Source organism: Sphaerodactylus townsendi, linkage group LG03, assembly GCF_021028975.2.
Source record: "Sphaerodactylus townsendi isolate TG3544 linkage group LG03, MPM_Stown_v2.3, whole genome shotgun sequence".
Taxonomy (NCBI): Eukaryota; Metazoa; Chordata; class Lepidosauria; order Squamata; family Sphaerodactylidae; genus Sphaerodactylus; species Sphaerodactylus townsendi.
In genome coordinates, this window is record NC_059427.1 from 22343166 (window position 1) to 22359034 (window position 15869).

General features: G+C 53.2%; 1 protein-coding gene across 3 annotated transcripts in view; it reads left to right on the forward strand.

Moving 5' to 3' along the window:
• BRPF1 (bromodomain and PHD finger containing 1) overlaps positions 1-15869 on the forward strand; it is a 32114-nt gene that overhangs the window by 2286 nt on the left and 13959 nt on the right. For 2 of the 3 annotated variants that reach the window (XM_048490424.1, XM_048490426.1), the window contains exons 2-7: positions 686-1295; positions 4595-5554; positions 8641-8839; positions 9461-9595; positions 11019-11165; positions 13889-14195. In XM_048490424.1, the coding sequence (XP_048346381.1) occupies positions 700-1295; positions 4595-5554; positions 8641-8839; positions 9461-9595; positions 11019-11165; positions 13889-14195 (2344 nt within the window). In that variant the 5' untranslated portion in view covers positions 686-699. The remainder of the gene's footprint in view (positions 1-685; positions 1296-4594; positions 5555-8640; positions 8840-9460; positions 9596-11018; positions 11166-13888; positions 14196-15869) is intronic. The other variant, XM_048490425.1, reaches the window with a different exon arrangement.

Below are 15869 nucleotides of genomic sequence, written 5' to 3' on the forward strand. Positions count from 1 at the left end.
ATTGTGATCATGATAACCCCGCTTTTCTTCCCAAGGTGATCCAAAGTGGCTTACAACATTGTTTTCACTTCCTCAATTTTTTTCCTTCCAACAGAAATCAGTTGGGCTGAGAGCAGGTGGCTGACCCGGGGAGGTTCCATAACACTGTAGAGATTTGAATCTCGCAGATCCTAGGCCAGAGCAGTAATCATTACAGGAGGTTTGCCGTTTCCGTGTGTTCCACGTGGTAAACAGTGGAACACCCACCACGCCACATAAAGTGTCATCTGGCGGCGAAGAGGCAACTAAGGAGGTTCAGGCAGGTTTTGCTGAAAAAGGGGGATGTGGAGGAGGCAGGGCTCGAGAGAGGGAACAGAGGAGGCTGCCTTCGTCTCTGCATAGACACAATAAAGTGTTTGGGCAAAATGCATTGTGGGCAGAGTGTAGTGTGAGCAAACTGTCATCTCACGTCTCTCTGAGGCTGTGCCCAGATGGCTGCATCCCACTTCTATTCTCAAAACCTGCCATTTAGGCTAGCAGAGATCAGAGAAAGAATTTATATTTATTACTGTAATTTTCTGATAAGTTGGTTCTATTGTGATTGACTTGAGAGTCCTTTGTGCTAAGCTCCTTACGTTCCATTTGAGTCAGGGCTGGGGAGGTCATGATCGTCCTGCATCTCACAGTTGATTCCCCTACCTTACAGAGCTGACCGTGACCATGGGGGTAGACTTTGACGTGAAGACGTTCTGCCACAACCTGCGGGCAACCAAGCCGCCGTACGAGTGCCCCGTGGGCACCTGCCGCAAGATCTACAAGAGCTACAGCGGGATCGAGTATCACCTGTACCACTACGACCATGACAACCCGCCGCCCCCGCAGAGCACCCCGCTGCGCAAGCACAAGAAGAAAGGCCGGCAGGGCCGCACGGCCAACAAACAGTCGCCCAGCCCCTCGGAGACCTCCCAGTCTCCGGGACGCGAGGTCATGACCTACGCCCAAGCGCAGCGCATGGTGGAGGTGGACCTGCACGGCCGCGTGCACCGCATCAGCATCTTCGACAACCTGGACGTGGTGTCGGAAGATGACGAGGCCCCCGAGGAGGCCCCCGAGAACAACAGCAATAAAGAGAACACGGAGACCCTGTCAGCGACCCCCAAAGCCAGCAAGCACAAGAACAAGGAGAAGCGGAAGGACTCCAATCACCACCACCACAGTGCCTCCGCTGGCAACACCCCCAAGCTGCCAGAGGCTGTGTACCGCGAGCTGGACCAGGACACCCCTGATGCCCCCCCTCGGCCCACTTCTTACTACAGGTACAACCTGTGGGTCGGGGTGCCTTGGAGAACCCTAGCCGGGAAGGGTCTTCCCGAGGCATCCTAACCTGATTTGTATTGAGGGAGGAGATTGTGGTGACGGTTGCTATAATCTTCTCTGCTTCTCGTTCTGGTGGGTTTTTCCGGGCTGCGTGGCCGTGGTCTGGTGGATCTCGTTCCTAACGTTTCGCCTGCATCTGTGGCTGGCATCTTCAGAGGTGTATCACAGAGGGGAGTCTGTGACCCACTGTGTTCTCTGCTTCTGACTGATGGGGGGCCTGCTCAGGACCAAACTGGACCATCTCCCCGTGTCTTTTAACCTGTGCATTTCAGGCTCATATAGGCCTGATTCGGGTCAGGGCCATTCTGGGAGGGGGAAAGGGAGGGTTGAGACTTTTTTCCAGTCTGGGTAATTTTAGGAAGTGAAATGGCCTTCTTCGTACTGTTATTATGTACCTTTCTGTTTTCCAAGGGCTGTGGGGAGCTTTCATGATTATTCACCGCTCTTATTTGATCCTCACAACATCTCTTTTTGGCGCGCTGCTGGCCTTGATGGAAAATGCTGTCAATTTGCAGTCGACTTATGGTGACCCTGTAAAGCACAGGTGTCAAATTTGCGGCCCTCCAGATGTTATGGACTACAGTTCCCATCACCCCCTGCCAGCGTCATGCTGGCAGGGAGTGATGGGAACTGTAGTCCATAACATCTGGAGGGCCACGAGTTTGACACCTATGCGTAAAAGTTTTCAAGGCAAGAGACGTTCATAAACGGTCTGCCCTGCCTGCCTCTGGGTAGTGACCCTGAAGTTCTTTGGTGGTCTCCTGTCCAAATGCTAACTGAGCCCAGCCTGCTTGCTTCTGCGATATGACAAGAGCAGGCTAGCCTGGGCCATTCCTAGAATGGGGGGATGGGCATTTGGATGTCACATAATTATTTTTTCCGTTGAGGATTAATAATTGTGGGGGTTGGGATGAGATTTCTGGGTATTGGGAGGAAAAGTGAGCTCCGTTTTTCCTTCCTTCTATGGTTCCAGTCTGAACTGGGACTCGACAAGGTTTCTGTTACCGTTTTAAATGTGCCCGGCAGATCCAGTCCACTGTCCCTTTTGGCCATCGCTGCATTTAGTTCCAGCATACAGACCGACTTAGTCTATCTCAATTTGGGCAAAAGAACAGTGGAGGTATAAAACATGCAGGAACGCATGTTCCTAAAACTGCAAGGATTGTCATGCCCTTATATAAAGCAGTGGTGCGACTGCACTTGGAGTACTGTGTCCAGTTCTGGTCGCCGCATCTCAAAAAGGATATTGAGGAGATAGAAAAAGTGCAGAGAAGGGCAACAAGGATGATTGAGGGACTGGAGCACCTTCCCTATGAGGAGAGGCTGCAGCCTTTGGGACTCTTTAGTTTGGAGAGGAGACGACTGAGGGGGGATATGATTGAAGTCTATAAAATTATGCATGGGGTAGAAAATGTTGATAGAGAGAAATTTTTCTCTTTCTCACAATACTAGAACCAGGGGGCATCCATTGAAAATGCTGGGGGGAAGAATGAGGACTAATAAAAGGAAACACTTCTTCACGCAACGTGTGATTGGTGTTTGGAATATGCTGCCACAGGGGGTGGTGATGGCCACTAACCTGGATAGCTTTAAAAAGGGCTTGGACAGATTTATGGAGGAGAAGTTGATTTATGGCTACAAATCTTGATCCTCTTTGATCTGAGATTGCAAATGCCTTAACAGACCAGGTGATCGGGAGCAACAGCCGCAGAAGGCCATTGCTTTCACATCCTGCATGTGAGCTCCCAAAGGCACCTGGTGGGCCACTGCGAGTAGCAGAGAGCTGGACTAGATGGACTCTGGTCTGATCCAGCTGGCTTGTTCTTATGTTCTTATGTTCTTAATGCCCCCTGCCTAAATCTCAGATAATTCTGTCTGTTTCAAGAAGCTCAGTTTGAGTATGTGTGTTGTCTCCCCCTTCATGTTATCCACCCATCAACTTGTGAGGTCTGCTGTGCTGAGAGAATTAATGGCTCAAGGGCCTCTGTTTAGCTGAGGATTTGAACTTGGGTCCCCCCGATTGGAGTCAAGCGCTCTAACCACTGTGCAATACCAGTTCCATTTAGCCCAACGCTCCGGGGTCCATAGCAGAAAGACAGCATTGTTATCTGCAGGCAGACATTGATGGGAAACACTGTTGGCCTTGTTGGCATCGTTAATTCTGAAAACTTCATTTGATTGTGGCACGCCTTGACCTGGATAGCCCCGGCCAGACCGATCTCGCCGGAACTCAGAAGCTAAGCAGAGTCGGCCCTGGCTAGTATTTGGATGGGAGACCTCCAGGGAATACCAGGGTTGTGACATGGAGGCAGGCAATGGCAAACCACCTCTGAAGTCTCTTGCCTTGGAACCCCACCGGGGTGACCATGAAATATAATGACTGGGTTTGGCAAGAAGGCTGGTGGCATGACTGACAGCAGTCACGCCCTCCATTTGTTTTAGTGCATAGGCGTCAAACTCGCAGCCCTGCAGATGTAGTGGACTACATTTCCCATAATCTCCTGCCAGCAATGTGCTGGCAGGGGATGATGGGAGCTGTAGTCCATAGCATCTGGAGGGCCGCGAGTTTGACGCCTACGTTTTAGTGGAAGGCTGGGGGCGCTTTGCCTGCAGCGACTTTCCAAGTTTAATCCCCAGCAGTAGGCGAAGAAGACCTGAGACCGCAGAGAGCTGCCATTGGTCAGAGCAGATAATACTGATCATGATAGAGCAATGGTCTGGTGCAGCAGGAGGAACTTCACGCATAACGTTTGGCCATTTTCAGGCCACTTAGAAATTAGGCCTGGTGGTAACGCTTCTCATATGGGCAGAGGCTCCTGTGATCAGCTCTGTGTCTGGCTGCAGTCACCAAGCATTAAGTTTTAAAGCATCCTCTGCACAGTGCATTTGATCCTCACAAATGCTTAGCACAGTGTTTCTCAACCTGTGGGTCGGGACCCCTTTGGGGGTCAAACAACCCTTTCACAGGGGTCGCCTAAAACTCTCTGCATCAGTGTTCTCCATCTGTAAAATGGGTCAATGTTAGGGTTGGGGGTCACCACAACATGAGGAACTGTATTAAAGGGTCGCGGCATTAGGAAGGTTGAGAACCACTGGCTTAGCAGCTCGGGGTGGGATGGCGAAAAAGCCTAGTGTCCCTGTGGGCTTCCCAACCTGTGTTTCCCCCTTGCTTCTTCTGAAGACCACCTTGGTTGTCCTCCAGACCAAACCTGCCTTCTGTCCTTCCCCCCCTTACCAGATACATCGAGAAGTCAGCCGAGGAGCTGGATGAGGAGGTGGAGTACGATATGGATGAGGAAGATTACATCTGGCTGGACATAATGAACGAGCGCCGGAAGACGGAAGGCGTGACCCCCATCCCCCAGGAAGTGTTCGAGTACCTGATGGACCGGCTGGAGAAGGAGTCCTACTTTGAGAGTCACAATAAGGGTGACCCCAACGCGCTGGTGGACGAGGACGCCGTCTGCTGCATCTGCAATGACGGCGAGTGTCAGAACAGTAACGTCATCCTCTTCTGCGACATGTGCAACTTGGCCGTGCACCAGGAGTGCTACGGCGTCCCCTACATCCCCGAGGGCCAGTGGTTGTGCCGCCGCTGTCTGCAGTCGCCTTCCAGGGCAGTGGACTGCGCCCTGTGCCCGAACAAAGGGGGTGCTTTTAAACAGACGGACGATGGGCGCTGGGCCCACGTGGTGTGCGCCCTCTGGATCCCGGAGGTGTGCTTTGCCAATACGGTCTTCCTGGAGCCCATAGACAGCATAGAGCACATCCCGCCGGCCCGCTGGAAGCTCACCTGCTACATCTGCAAGCAGCGGGGTTCCGGGGCCTGCATCCAGTGCCACAAAGCAAACTGCTACACGGCTTTCCACGTCACCTGTGCCCAGCAGGCCGGGCTGTACATGAAAATGGAACCCGTACGGGAGACGGGGGCCAACGGCACTTCCTTTAGCGTCCGCAAGACGGCTTACTGTGACATCCACACGCCGCCTGGCTCCATGCGGCGCCTGCCCGCCCTCTCGCACAGCGAAGGGGAGGAGGAGGAGGAGGAGGAGGAGGAAGATGGGAAAGGCTGGAGCTCTGAGAAGGTGAAAAAGGCCAAGGCCAAATCCCGGATTAAAATGAAGAAAGCGAGGAAGATTCTGGCAGAGAAGAGAGCAGCCGCTCCTGTGGTGTCTGTGCCGTGCATCCCTCCCCACCGGTAGGAGCCCCCCCACCCCATCCCTGCTATTTTGAATCTTAGTGGCACAGAACCGGGAGGATGGCGGAACTTGTTGAAACAGCTTGTCATGTCTGCAGCAGTGAGGAAACACCCTGGGAGAGCAGGCTGGGTCTGTCGGGCTGCGTGTTTTGGGGCCCAAACCAGAATTCCCAAATTTAGGTCACCTGATGGTGACAGGTCTGTATTGGAACAGGTTATTTTTGGCTGCAGTCGACATGAGGCAGACAGCCTCCCCTTCCCTTTTGAAAAGGCAATTCAGAGAGCCTGTGTTTGGTTTGTCGCAGGTGAATCCCAAAGGCTTGTCTCGTGGGATTGCAGCCAGCAACAGTTCACAAGTCTCAGGATCAAGTGACCTAAACCTGGGACCTAAATCTAATCCCCACACACATACAGGCCCAGCCTGCCTGCCTCTTTATCTCTATTGAAGGACTACATCTGGCGAGAAAAGACTAGTATTACAAAATCGGTATTTAAAAACGCAATATCAGTTTTTCAGGCTATGTGGCGTTTTGCTTTGTGAGTCACAAGATACATCCCAATTGTCTTTTGAGGCAGAAGTGACACAAAGCTTAAGCCACACCCAGTCACCTGGGGCACTGTTGAAGTCCGTGCAGACTCTGTGACTCTTTTGTTTCCAAATTCCCAAATTCAAGGTTCATGTCCGCGCACCACACCGCCAGCCAGGCTCCTTTTCGTTACCTCTTTGGTTCCCTGTTTTGTTCATCTCCTCTTTCGTCTGGGTAAACCACATGCCAGCAAAATGCGCCAGGTGGAACTTTACACCCCTGCATGCTTCGTTGCATAGGCCGCATTCAGTCCATTTGACAAGACTCGGTCAGATGCGGTTCGTTGCGATGTCTGAAACCTGGGAGTTTTGACTGGGCTTTGTAACTGGTTTGGTGACTTGTTGTGAACTTGGGGGGGGGGGCGGTTGCTGAATTCACATCCCGTTGCCTCTCGGGTTCCGGCGCCCTTTGCACTAACCTGGCCGACAAGCAGAGAATGTCCTGCATGGTGGGAGGATTAGAGGAGTCTAGAAGCAGGCAAGCCAAAGTTCAGCCTCTTAGCTGAAAAACCGAGACACACTCATTGGTGGCTGTCTGAGGAAGGATATGAACCCGAGTCATACCCAAAATATTGCCCACTAGTTTAGAAGAAGAAGAAGATGAGTTTGGATTTAGATCCCCCCCTTTCTCTCATGCAGGAGACTCAAAGGGGCTGGCAATCTCCTTGCCCTTCCCCCCTCACAACAAACACCCTGCGAGGCGGGTGGGGCTGAGAGAGCTCCGAGAAGCTGTGACTAGCCCAAGGTCACCCAGCTGGCGTGTGTGGGAGTGCGCAGGCTAACCTGAATTCCCCAGAGAAGGCTCCACAGCTCAGGCGGCAGAGCTGGGAATCAAACCCGGTTCCTCCAGGTTAGAGACACGAGCTCTTAACCTCCTACGCCACTGCTGCTCCTTTTACTGTCTTCCCAGCATCATTGTCTTACAGTGTTTTAGTTGGGGTTTTAGTCGGGGATTAGATAGAGAGGGGGATTAGATAGAGAGGGGGAAGCATTCCCTCTCCCCCTACCAGTGATGGCGAACCTTTTAGAGACCAAGTGCCAGGGGCGGAGCAAGGGGACACTGTGTCCAGGGCACGTGTGTGCCCTGTGCCCTGCCACAACCCCATCCTGCTATGGAACGCCCCCCAGAACGCCTCGAAACACCCCCACCATGCCCCCGGAATGCCCTCTCCATGCCCCCACAGGGGCACACACCCATTGCACACCCCTCGTCCCCTTGGCTCTATGCCACTGCTGAGTGCCCAAACTGGGACGACGGTGCACGTTCCCACAAAGAGGGCTCTGAGTGCCACCTCGTGCCATAGGTTCGCCACCACTGCCCCAGGCGCTTGGGTTTTATCCTGGTCACACCACTGTATTCTCCCCTGCGTCATCAGAGACTGGTGGTGGGACATTGGATGAGGTAGTTAGTGAGCTAAGGCTGTTCCCTGTGGGACTAGCCTGGGGAGTGCGGTTTTGCTTCTCCTTCAGGGAGTTATCGGGAAGCTTCACCGTTCAGCCGAACAAAAGCTTGGGGAGTCTGACCGGCCGCAGCTGCCCCCTCTCACATCAGTGGGTCTGCCCCCTTCTCTGCCCTCCTGCCATGTCACTGTAAAGCATAGGCGTCAAACTCGCGGCCCTCCAGATGCTATGGACTACAGCTCCAATCATCCCCTGCCAGCACGTTGCTGGCAGTGGATGATGGGAACTGTAGTCCACAGCATCTGGAGGCATGCGAGTTTGACGCCTATGCTGTAAAGCGTGGGCTGGTATTGAAACAGGACGAGATCGAGCTGGGCGAGAAGCCTGCACTGAGGTAACCGTACTCGCTTGCCAGTACTGAGGTAACAGCTTGCCACTGCTGGAGTCCTCGCTTGCCAGTACTGAAGTAACAACTGCAACATAGTTTTACGGCCTGAAGCGAAGTTTTCTTTCTTCCTTGTTCCCATAAGGCTGTGGGCTACTAACATACCCAAGCCGAGCCGATGACCAGCCTGGCTGAGCGACGCCTTTGAACTTGGGGCTTTCCCGCCCCCACCCTGCCCCCACCCTCCAGCTCACCTCTTTGCTGGGGGGAAGAATTAGGACTAATAAAAGGAAACACTTCTTCACGCAACGTGTGATTGGTGTTTGGAAAATGCTGCCACAGGAGGGGGTGATGGCCACTAACCTGGATAGCTTTAAAAGGGGCTTGGACAGATTTATGGAGGAGAAGTCGATCTATGGCTACCAATCTTGATCCTCTTTGATCTGAGATTGCAAATGCCTTAACAGACCAGGTGCTCGGGAGCAACAGCCGCAGAAGGCCATTGCTTTCACATCCTGCCTGTGAGCTCCCAAAGGTGGGCCACTGCGAGTAGCAGAGTGCTGGACTAGATGGACTCTGGTCTGATCCAGCTGGCTTGTTCTTATGTTCTTATGTCCCTCTTCAGCCCATGGTTTCAGGTTGGAGGGCCTCAGCCCTCCCCACGTCCCCGTGGATTTGGCCCAGCCGAACTCTCCGCCCTCTCTTCCCCTGCAGGCTCAGCAAGATCACCAACCGCTTGACCCTCCAGCGGAAGAGCCAGTTCATGCAGCGGCTGCACAGCTACTGGACCCTGAAGAGGCAGTCGCGCAACGGGGTCCCCTTGCTGCGCCGGCTCCAAACGCACCTCCAGTCACACAGGAACTGTGAGCAAGGGAGAGCCGCCCCTCCCCCACCCGTGTCCAAGACGGAGCAGGTGAGGCCTCTTTTAAAGATCTGGCGCGTGGCGGGGGGTGGGGCAGGGGGAGAATGTCAAAAGGTTGGGGGTGGGGAGGGGAGAGCGGACCCCCCGGTGCCTGTGACTAACAGCATGGCCTTTCTCCTGGCAGACGGCTTGCGGGGTGAAGGAGCATGGGGCTGTGTAGGGAAAGCTAGCGGTGAGGTCTCCCCTAGGATAGGGTGTGCCTTGTACTTCCCGGGTCATATCATTGTGGGGTTGGGAGGTGAGAGGTGGAAACGTCCTGTCAGTCTCAGCGAGGCAGGGTGGGGGTGACCCCTGCCCCCTTCCCTAAGTTGTGGTTTAAATCCTTTTGTCGGAAATCCTCGCCACTCCCTACCAAAATCTCCCCAGAGGCCTCGGGCTGTGGTGGCCGAAAGGAGCAGGCAGGCCTGGCACGGATACGCCTCGCCCAGTCTCCCCTTGTGAGCCCCCCAGACCAGCCTCTCTCCCTCCGCTCTGCTGCTTGCCACCATCTTACCTGCTGTTTCACGGCCGCCCTATTGGCAGAAGCTCGCCAGCCCCTCTGTTTTGAGCCCTGGCAGACTGGCAAGGGCCAGGGGGTGCCCCTTCCTCTCATAGACTCTGATGTTCCTGCAGCGAGACAACACAGAGGATAAGAACTGGGCCCTGAAAGAGCAGCTGAAATCCTGGCAGCGCCTCCGCCACGATCTGGAACGAGCGCGCTTGCTGGTGGAGTTAATCCGCAAGCGGGAGAAGCTCAAGAGAGAGACGGTAACTGCGCCGGGGAAGGGAGCCGGGGAAGGAGGCCCGGGGCTTCCCTTGGGAGGGGAGATGGGTGGGGCCTCCCCAAAGCATTGACCAGGCGGCTCTCACATTGGAGCGGCAGCAGGGGAAGGGGTTGGGCCTCCACAGGGCGGCTGGGCTGCGTAAGCGGTGCTGGACGTGAGGCTTGGTGTACGGGGAGGAGGTGGCTGTCTTCTTCAGGGAGCTGGCAGGCCAGAGGGGACCCGACGAGGCCTTTGGGAGAAAAAAACACAAAGATTTTCCTGGGGGAGGATCTTTGGCTACGGTGCCTTCTCCGCTTGTCGCTTGGTGGTAGCTAGTCCCTCTCCATTATCCTCCCTGCAAGAGCCTGCTCCTGGGACATGGTTTTGTACGACCTGAGCAGAACAGGGACCAGGACTGGCCCGGGTGAACGTCTGCCTTTCCGAGAGCTCCGTTTCCCAGACGGGGCTCAGCAGGAGCCCGTGGGAGAGGTCCTACAAATCAGGCGTGGCTAGCAAGCTGCCCAAAAGATTGCTGGTCGACTGTGCCTGGGATTCTGCCCCGATGCCCAGCTGCAGGGGAGCGCTGGCATTCTCTTGAAGGGCACGGGTTCCTTTCTTGCACGGAGACAGCAAGGCCCAGAGGCACCTTGCCCAAACGGGAAGCGGGAGGAAGGGGCCACGGAGGAGCATCTGTTTGACGCGCAGAGGGCGCCTGGCTCAGTCTCGTGCATCTCTAGTGAGAAATGCCGGGTAGTAGATAATGGGAGAGACCTCTGCTTGTGACCCCGGAGAGCCACTGCCGGTGGCCTGATTCAGCAGAAGGCAGCTTGATGCGCGTCATGTTCAAAGGTGCCCTGGAATGCGCCATCAAGATCTGCAGCTGTCCGCAGGAGTTTCACACCCGGCAGAGTGCTGCAAGAAGTGTTCCCTGAGGATAGAGAGGCACACATCACACTGCTGTCTGTGCTATCTATATACAAAAGTGGTACCAATCAGGGGCCCTCACCTTATCAGTACAAGCTGTGCACTCAGTCCTAATCTTCACACGGCACCTGTTCGAAGGAGGGTCCAGCTGTCATTTAGATTTTGTTCATCTACACATTTACACATGTTCTGACACAAACTCCAGTATCCTGCGAGCCCTTCAGCGCTCCTCGGTCTCCTGGGCTCAAGTCTGAAGGGACAGGCCTCTTGGATCAAAGAACTTGTTAGCCACAAACCACCAGAGGGGGATGGGTGTGGAAAAGAACCCCTCCGAAGAACGGCTAGAATAGCCCACCCTTTGAGCCCAGTCAAAGGGATACTTCTTTGGCCATCAGTCCCCGCCCCTTCCCCCTTTTCCCAAAGGTCGTCAGGCTCCCTTAACCCCATGAGCTGGCGGGCCCGGAGATGCTGGGGCTAACGGGGCCTTCTCCTTTCTGTTTCAGATCAAAATCCAGCAAGTGGCGCTCGAGATGCAACTGACCCCCTTCCTCATTCTCCTGCGCCGGACCCTCGACCAGCTCCAGGAGAAGGACACGGGCAACATCTTCAGCCAGCCGGTCCCGCTGTCTGAGGTAACAGAACTCTACGAAGTAAGAACCCCTCCACCCCCAATTTCTACTTTGCTCTGTTCCCGCCCAGCCCTGGTGCTGGTTTCTGTCCTCTCGATTCGTGCGCTGTCCGCACCCACCACGTGGCTTTTTGGGCCTCGCGACAAAACCCCCCCTGCTTGACACACCGTGTCCCAGTTTTTTGTCAACGGTGCTGGCAAACGTTCTGCCAGCCGCCCATATTTATGCAGCTGGGGTAGGGGTTACGTTTTGGAAACTCTGCTCAGGGTTGCAGAAAGTTTAGGTCATTTGTGCAGTGGATGCCGGGGGCGGGGGTGGAATATTCCTTGATGGTTTGTTTTCTGATATTTGTGCTGTGGTGTGGGGAAGGAAAGGTTGGGGCCCAAGGCATCTTCCAAGCCAGAGCCTCTTTTTGGTGCCCATTCTTCATCCCAGAAGGCACGTTGTAGTTGCCGGGCCAAATGTTGCCTCCGGTTCCTGCTGGTCACCAGGACCAGTTCTCTTCACTTCTGTAGGGACAGATTATTTTTTTAAGGGAAGAGAAATCCATGAATCCTGTAGTAGTGACAATGCTCCCCAGGAAGCGTTTCATGGCCAACAGTGCCGACAATCTACGACCAACCCAGCTCGCTGGCTTCAATGGGCTTGAGGGTATAACTCTGTTCAGAATCGCCCTGTCAATCATGTGGAGATCCAGAGCTGTCTTTGATGGGGCTGTGGCTCAGGGGATGGAGCAGTTGCTTCGCGAGCACAAAATCTCAGGTTCCGTCCCTGATGCCTCCAGTTAAAAAGGGATCTTTGACCGTAGGTGTTGGCAAAGACCTTTCTCTGGCTGAGAGCACAGGCAGCTGCCGCCGGTCAGCGTAGTCAGCACTGAGCTAGAGGGACTCAGTAGAAGGTAGCTTCGTGTGCTTGATTTGTGTCTCTGGTTGTGCTCCTGGGAACTTTTCTCCCCATTTGCTTGCAGACAGGCATTCACAAAAAGCAGTGGGTGAAAGAAGGCATGGGCAAGGTGCCATGATCCGTTAATGGTGGCACCTGACACATGTGGTTTTATACCCAGTGGTTTCTGTCAAATTAACCGTTCCTAGAAAAGCATGCCCCTAAAGGGTGCTAAGGACCGGTATGTCCAAATTGTCCCTGGGAACCCCATCCTTTAATCTCAAAGCTATACATCTAAGGGAGTGATGGCGAACCTTTTCGAGACCAAGTGCCCAAATTGCAACCCAAAACCCACTTATGTATTGCAAAGTGACAACACGGCAATTTAACCTGAATACTGAGATTTTAGTTTAGAAAAACGGTTGGCTCCGAGGCATGCGTTACTTGGGAGTAAGCTTGGTGGTAGTCGGTGGCTTTGCTTTAAAGCAACCATGCAACTCTTCCAGCAGGTGAATCACAACCCCTAGGAGGGTTTGGTATCTTTCAGGAGGGTTTTACTTCAGAGAAGCAAGTTTCTCCCATTACCAGCAACTGAGCTTACTCCCAGGTAAAGGATTGCGCTTTAGTTCTTCGCATGAAAATCAGTGGGGTTTAACAGTACTTTGTTTGCGCATGCCCACAGAGAGGGCTCGGAGTGCCACCTCTGGCACCCGTGCCATAGGTTCGCCATCACTGATCTAAGGTTAAAGGATGAGATTACTGGGGTAATATTGGTAGGTTCCATCTTAGCACCCTTTAGGAGCAGCTTTTCCTAGAGTTTGTTTGTCTGATGACATAAACCTCATTGAGCTGTAGCCAATAGCCATGTGCCTTCCAGTCCAGCTGTCGTATTCAAAGGTCCCAGTCAAAATATAAAGGTATAGTAATGAGTTGTCCTTGCATGCTCGCTCTGGGATAGCCGTGTCAAAGCCAATTGGTTTTTTTGTGTTTAAAAGGAAGAAAAGGGTTCTTCTGGGAATGCAGAAAATTAACCTGGTTAATCAGTGCTGATTCTCTGCTTAGGAGCCATTGTCGGTATAATGGGGGCAGGGGAGCGTTACAGGGCTGCAAATTGATTGAATGGAGGAACAAAAGTGTCGCTGAGAAAGTTTGTAATCTGCCTCAAGCAGGCCTTTGGAGATGTTTGGGTATTTGGAGGACCATTCATAGAATCATAGAGTTGGAAGAGACCCCAAGGGCCATCCAGTCCAACCCCCTGCAATGCAGGAACACACATTCAGTGGGGCCCAGAAGGGTTGTGGCCTGCTAAGAGCTAGGCCTGCTGAGAAAGGAAACTAGTTTTGGGATGAGTTGGTGGGACCTCAGGTGGAGCAAAGAGCCTGAGAGATGGTGGGGCTGCTAATTCCAAGGGGGTCTTAGAAGATGAGCAGGACCTACAGCGGGTGAAAGGACGGCATCATTTATTTATTTATTTATTTTGTTAAACTTATAGGCCGCCTTATCCCCGGAGGGCTCACTACTTTTGCAAGTGAGGCTGCAGATTTTGTTAGACGACTGCCTCGAGCTGCCTCCTCTGTGGCCTCCACTGAAACCAAAGAAATCTGTTTCTGTAAAGTTTCTATAAGGTTTTGAACACTGTTCTCAAACTGCAGGGCTGCAGCAGCGCTTGGGGGGTCTGTGTGTCGCTGTGCCGTGTGCCCACGTGGACTGGCAGTGCCCCTTGCAAGTGGGGAGATTGCAGCAACTTGGGCAAGAGTTTTAAGGGCCTGTGTCTGGACTGCTTTTAATTTTTCTTTTCCCGGAGCAGGTGTTTTCCTTGGGCTCCGAGTCTCTCTAGCGATGCCGCTCTCTGTCCTCCGCAGGTCCCCGACTACTTGGACCACATCAAGAAGCCGATGGACTTCTACACCATGAAGCAGAAGCTGGAGGGCTATCGCTACCTGAATCTCGACGAATTCGAGGAAGACTTCAACCTGATCGTCACCAACTGCTTGAAGTACAACGCCAAAGACACCATCTTCTACCGGGCAGCTGTCCGGTTGCGGGAGCAAGGCGGGGCTGTGTTGCGGCAGGCCCGCCGGCAAGCGGAGAAGATGGGCATCGATTTTGAAACCGGCATGCACTTCCCCATGGCTGGGGACGAGGCGCCTCTGCGGGGCACCGAGAACGGTGAGTGGTGCTTGCTTTGGTCGTCTCTTGAGACTTCTGGCGCTCCCTGGGAGGGACTGGAGGGCCAGATGGGGCCGCTGCTCTGGGTTGCCAGGGCAGAAGATGGCTCCGAGGCGGTGCTGAGCTAAATTGGGGCCTCTGGGAATAAGGAAGCACCTACCTTTTCCTCCTGCACTCAACCCCTATGAAATTGCCAGTTTTGCTCTATAATATTGTTAATCCCAGAAGGATGTTGGTGGCACTGGTGTAACTTCTGGCAATACTAGTCCTCTGCCCATCCCACAAGGATGTGCTGTTGTAGCACAAGCATCTCTGCCTGTCGTGGATTGTGCTGCTCTAGTATTCAAAGAGGGGCAGCTTATCCTCAATCTGCACTCAAAACAGAGTTAATTCCAGCTGTGAAAGACTGCAGCAGTACAGAGTTTTTTTATTATTATTATAAATTCTTGTTTTATTTTCTTTCTTTGTTCTCCACCGTACTCCCCAATGAGATCCAAAGTGGCTAACGTCACTCTCCTCCTTTTTATCCTCACCACAACAAAAACATTTTTGCGGTGAGAGTTGTGCAGCGGTGGAATCAGCTGCTTAGAGAGGTGCTCAGCTCCCCCTCGCTGGCGGTCTTAAAGCAGCGGCTGAACTTGCCAGAGATGCCGGAGACTGATCCTGCATTGAGCAGGAGGTTGCTCTAGATCAGTGGTGGCGAACCAATGGCACGGGTGCCAGAGGTGGCACTCAGAGCCCTCTCTGTGGGCACGTGCAAACAGAGTGCCCCCCCACACACACACATCTAGGCTGGCCTGAAACCGCTGGGCTCGATTATTAGCATTAAACCTAAGACCTAGTTTTGGGGAAGCAGTGTAGGTAACCCTGTTAAGCGCTGTTAAACCCCACTGATTTTCATGCGAAGAACTAAAGCACGATCCTTTACCTGGGAGTAAGCTCGGTTGCTGGGAATGGGGCTTGCTTCTAAGTAAACCCTCCTAAGGTCATGATTCACTCGTCGAAGAGTTGCATAGTTGCTTCAAAGCAAAGCCACCGACTACCACCAAGCTTACTCCCGAGTAACGCACACCTCGGAGCCAACCATTTTTTCCAAACTAAAACCTCAGTTTTCAGGTTAAATTGCCATGTTGGCACTTTAAGCATAAGCATAAGCATAAGCATAAGCATTTTATTGTCATTGTGCACGCACAACGAAATTAACAGCAGCATTCCTCGATGCACACAATTTCAGACTCATACATCATCCTCACTTTCCCCTTCCTCCACCCATCCCTACACAGCCCCAAATACATCAATATGAAGCAGCGGAGTTTAGCATAGCCACAGCTCTAGAGTAGAAGCTGTCTCTAAGCCTCTTGGTCCTAGTTCTGAGGGCCCTGTATCGTCTGCCAGATGGTAACAGTTTAAAAAGAGAGTGTGCTGGATGAGACGGGTCCCTCAGAATATTTTGGGCTTTATTTAGGCTTCGGGAATTATAGATTTCTTCCAAGGAGGGAAGAGGGCAGCCGATAATCCTTTGTGCAGTAGTGATCACCCTTTGGAGCGCCTTCCTATTCGCCACTGTGCAACTGGAGAACCATACACAGATGCAGTAGGTTAGGACACTCTCTATAGCACAGCGGTAAAAGGACACCAGAAGTTTTTCATCCAGTTGTTGCTTCCTTAAAAGTC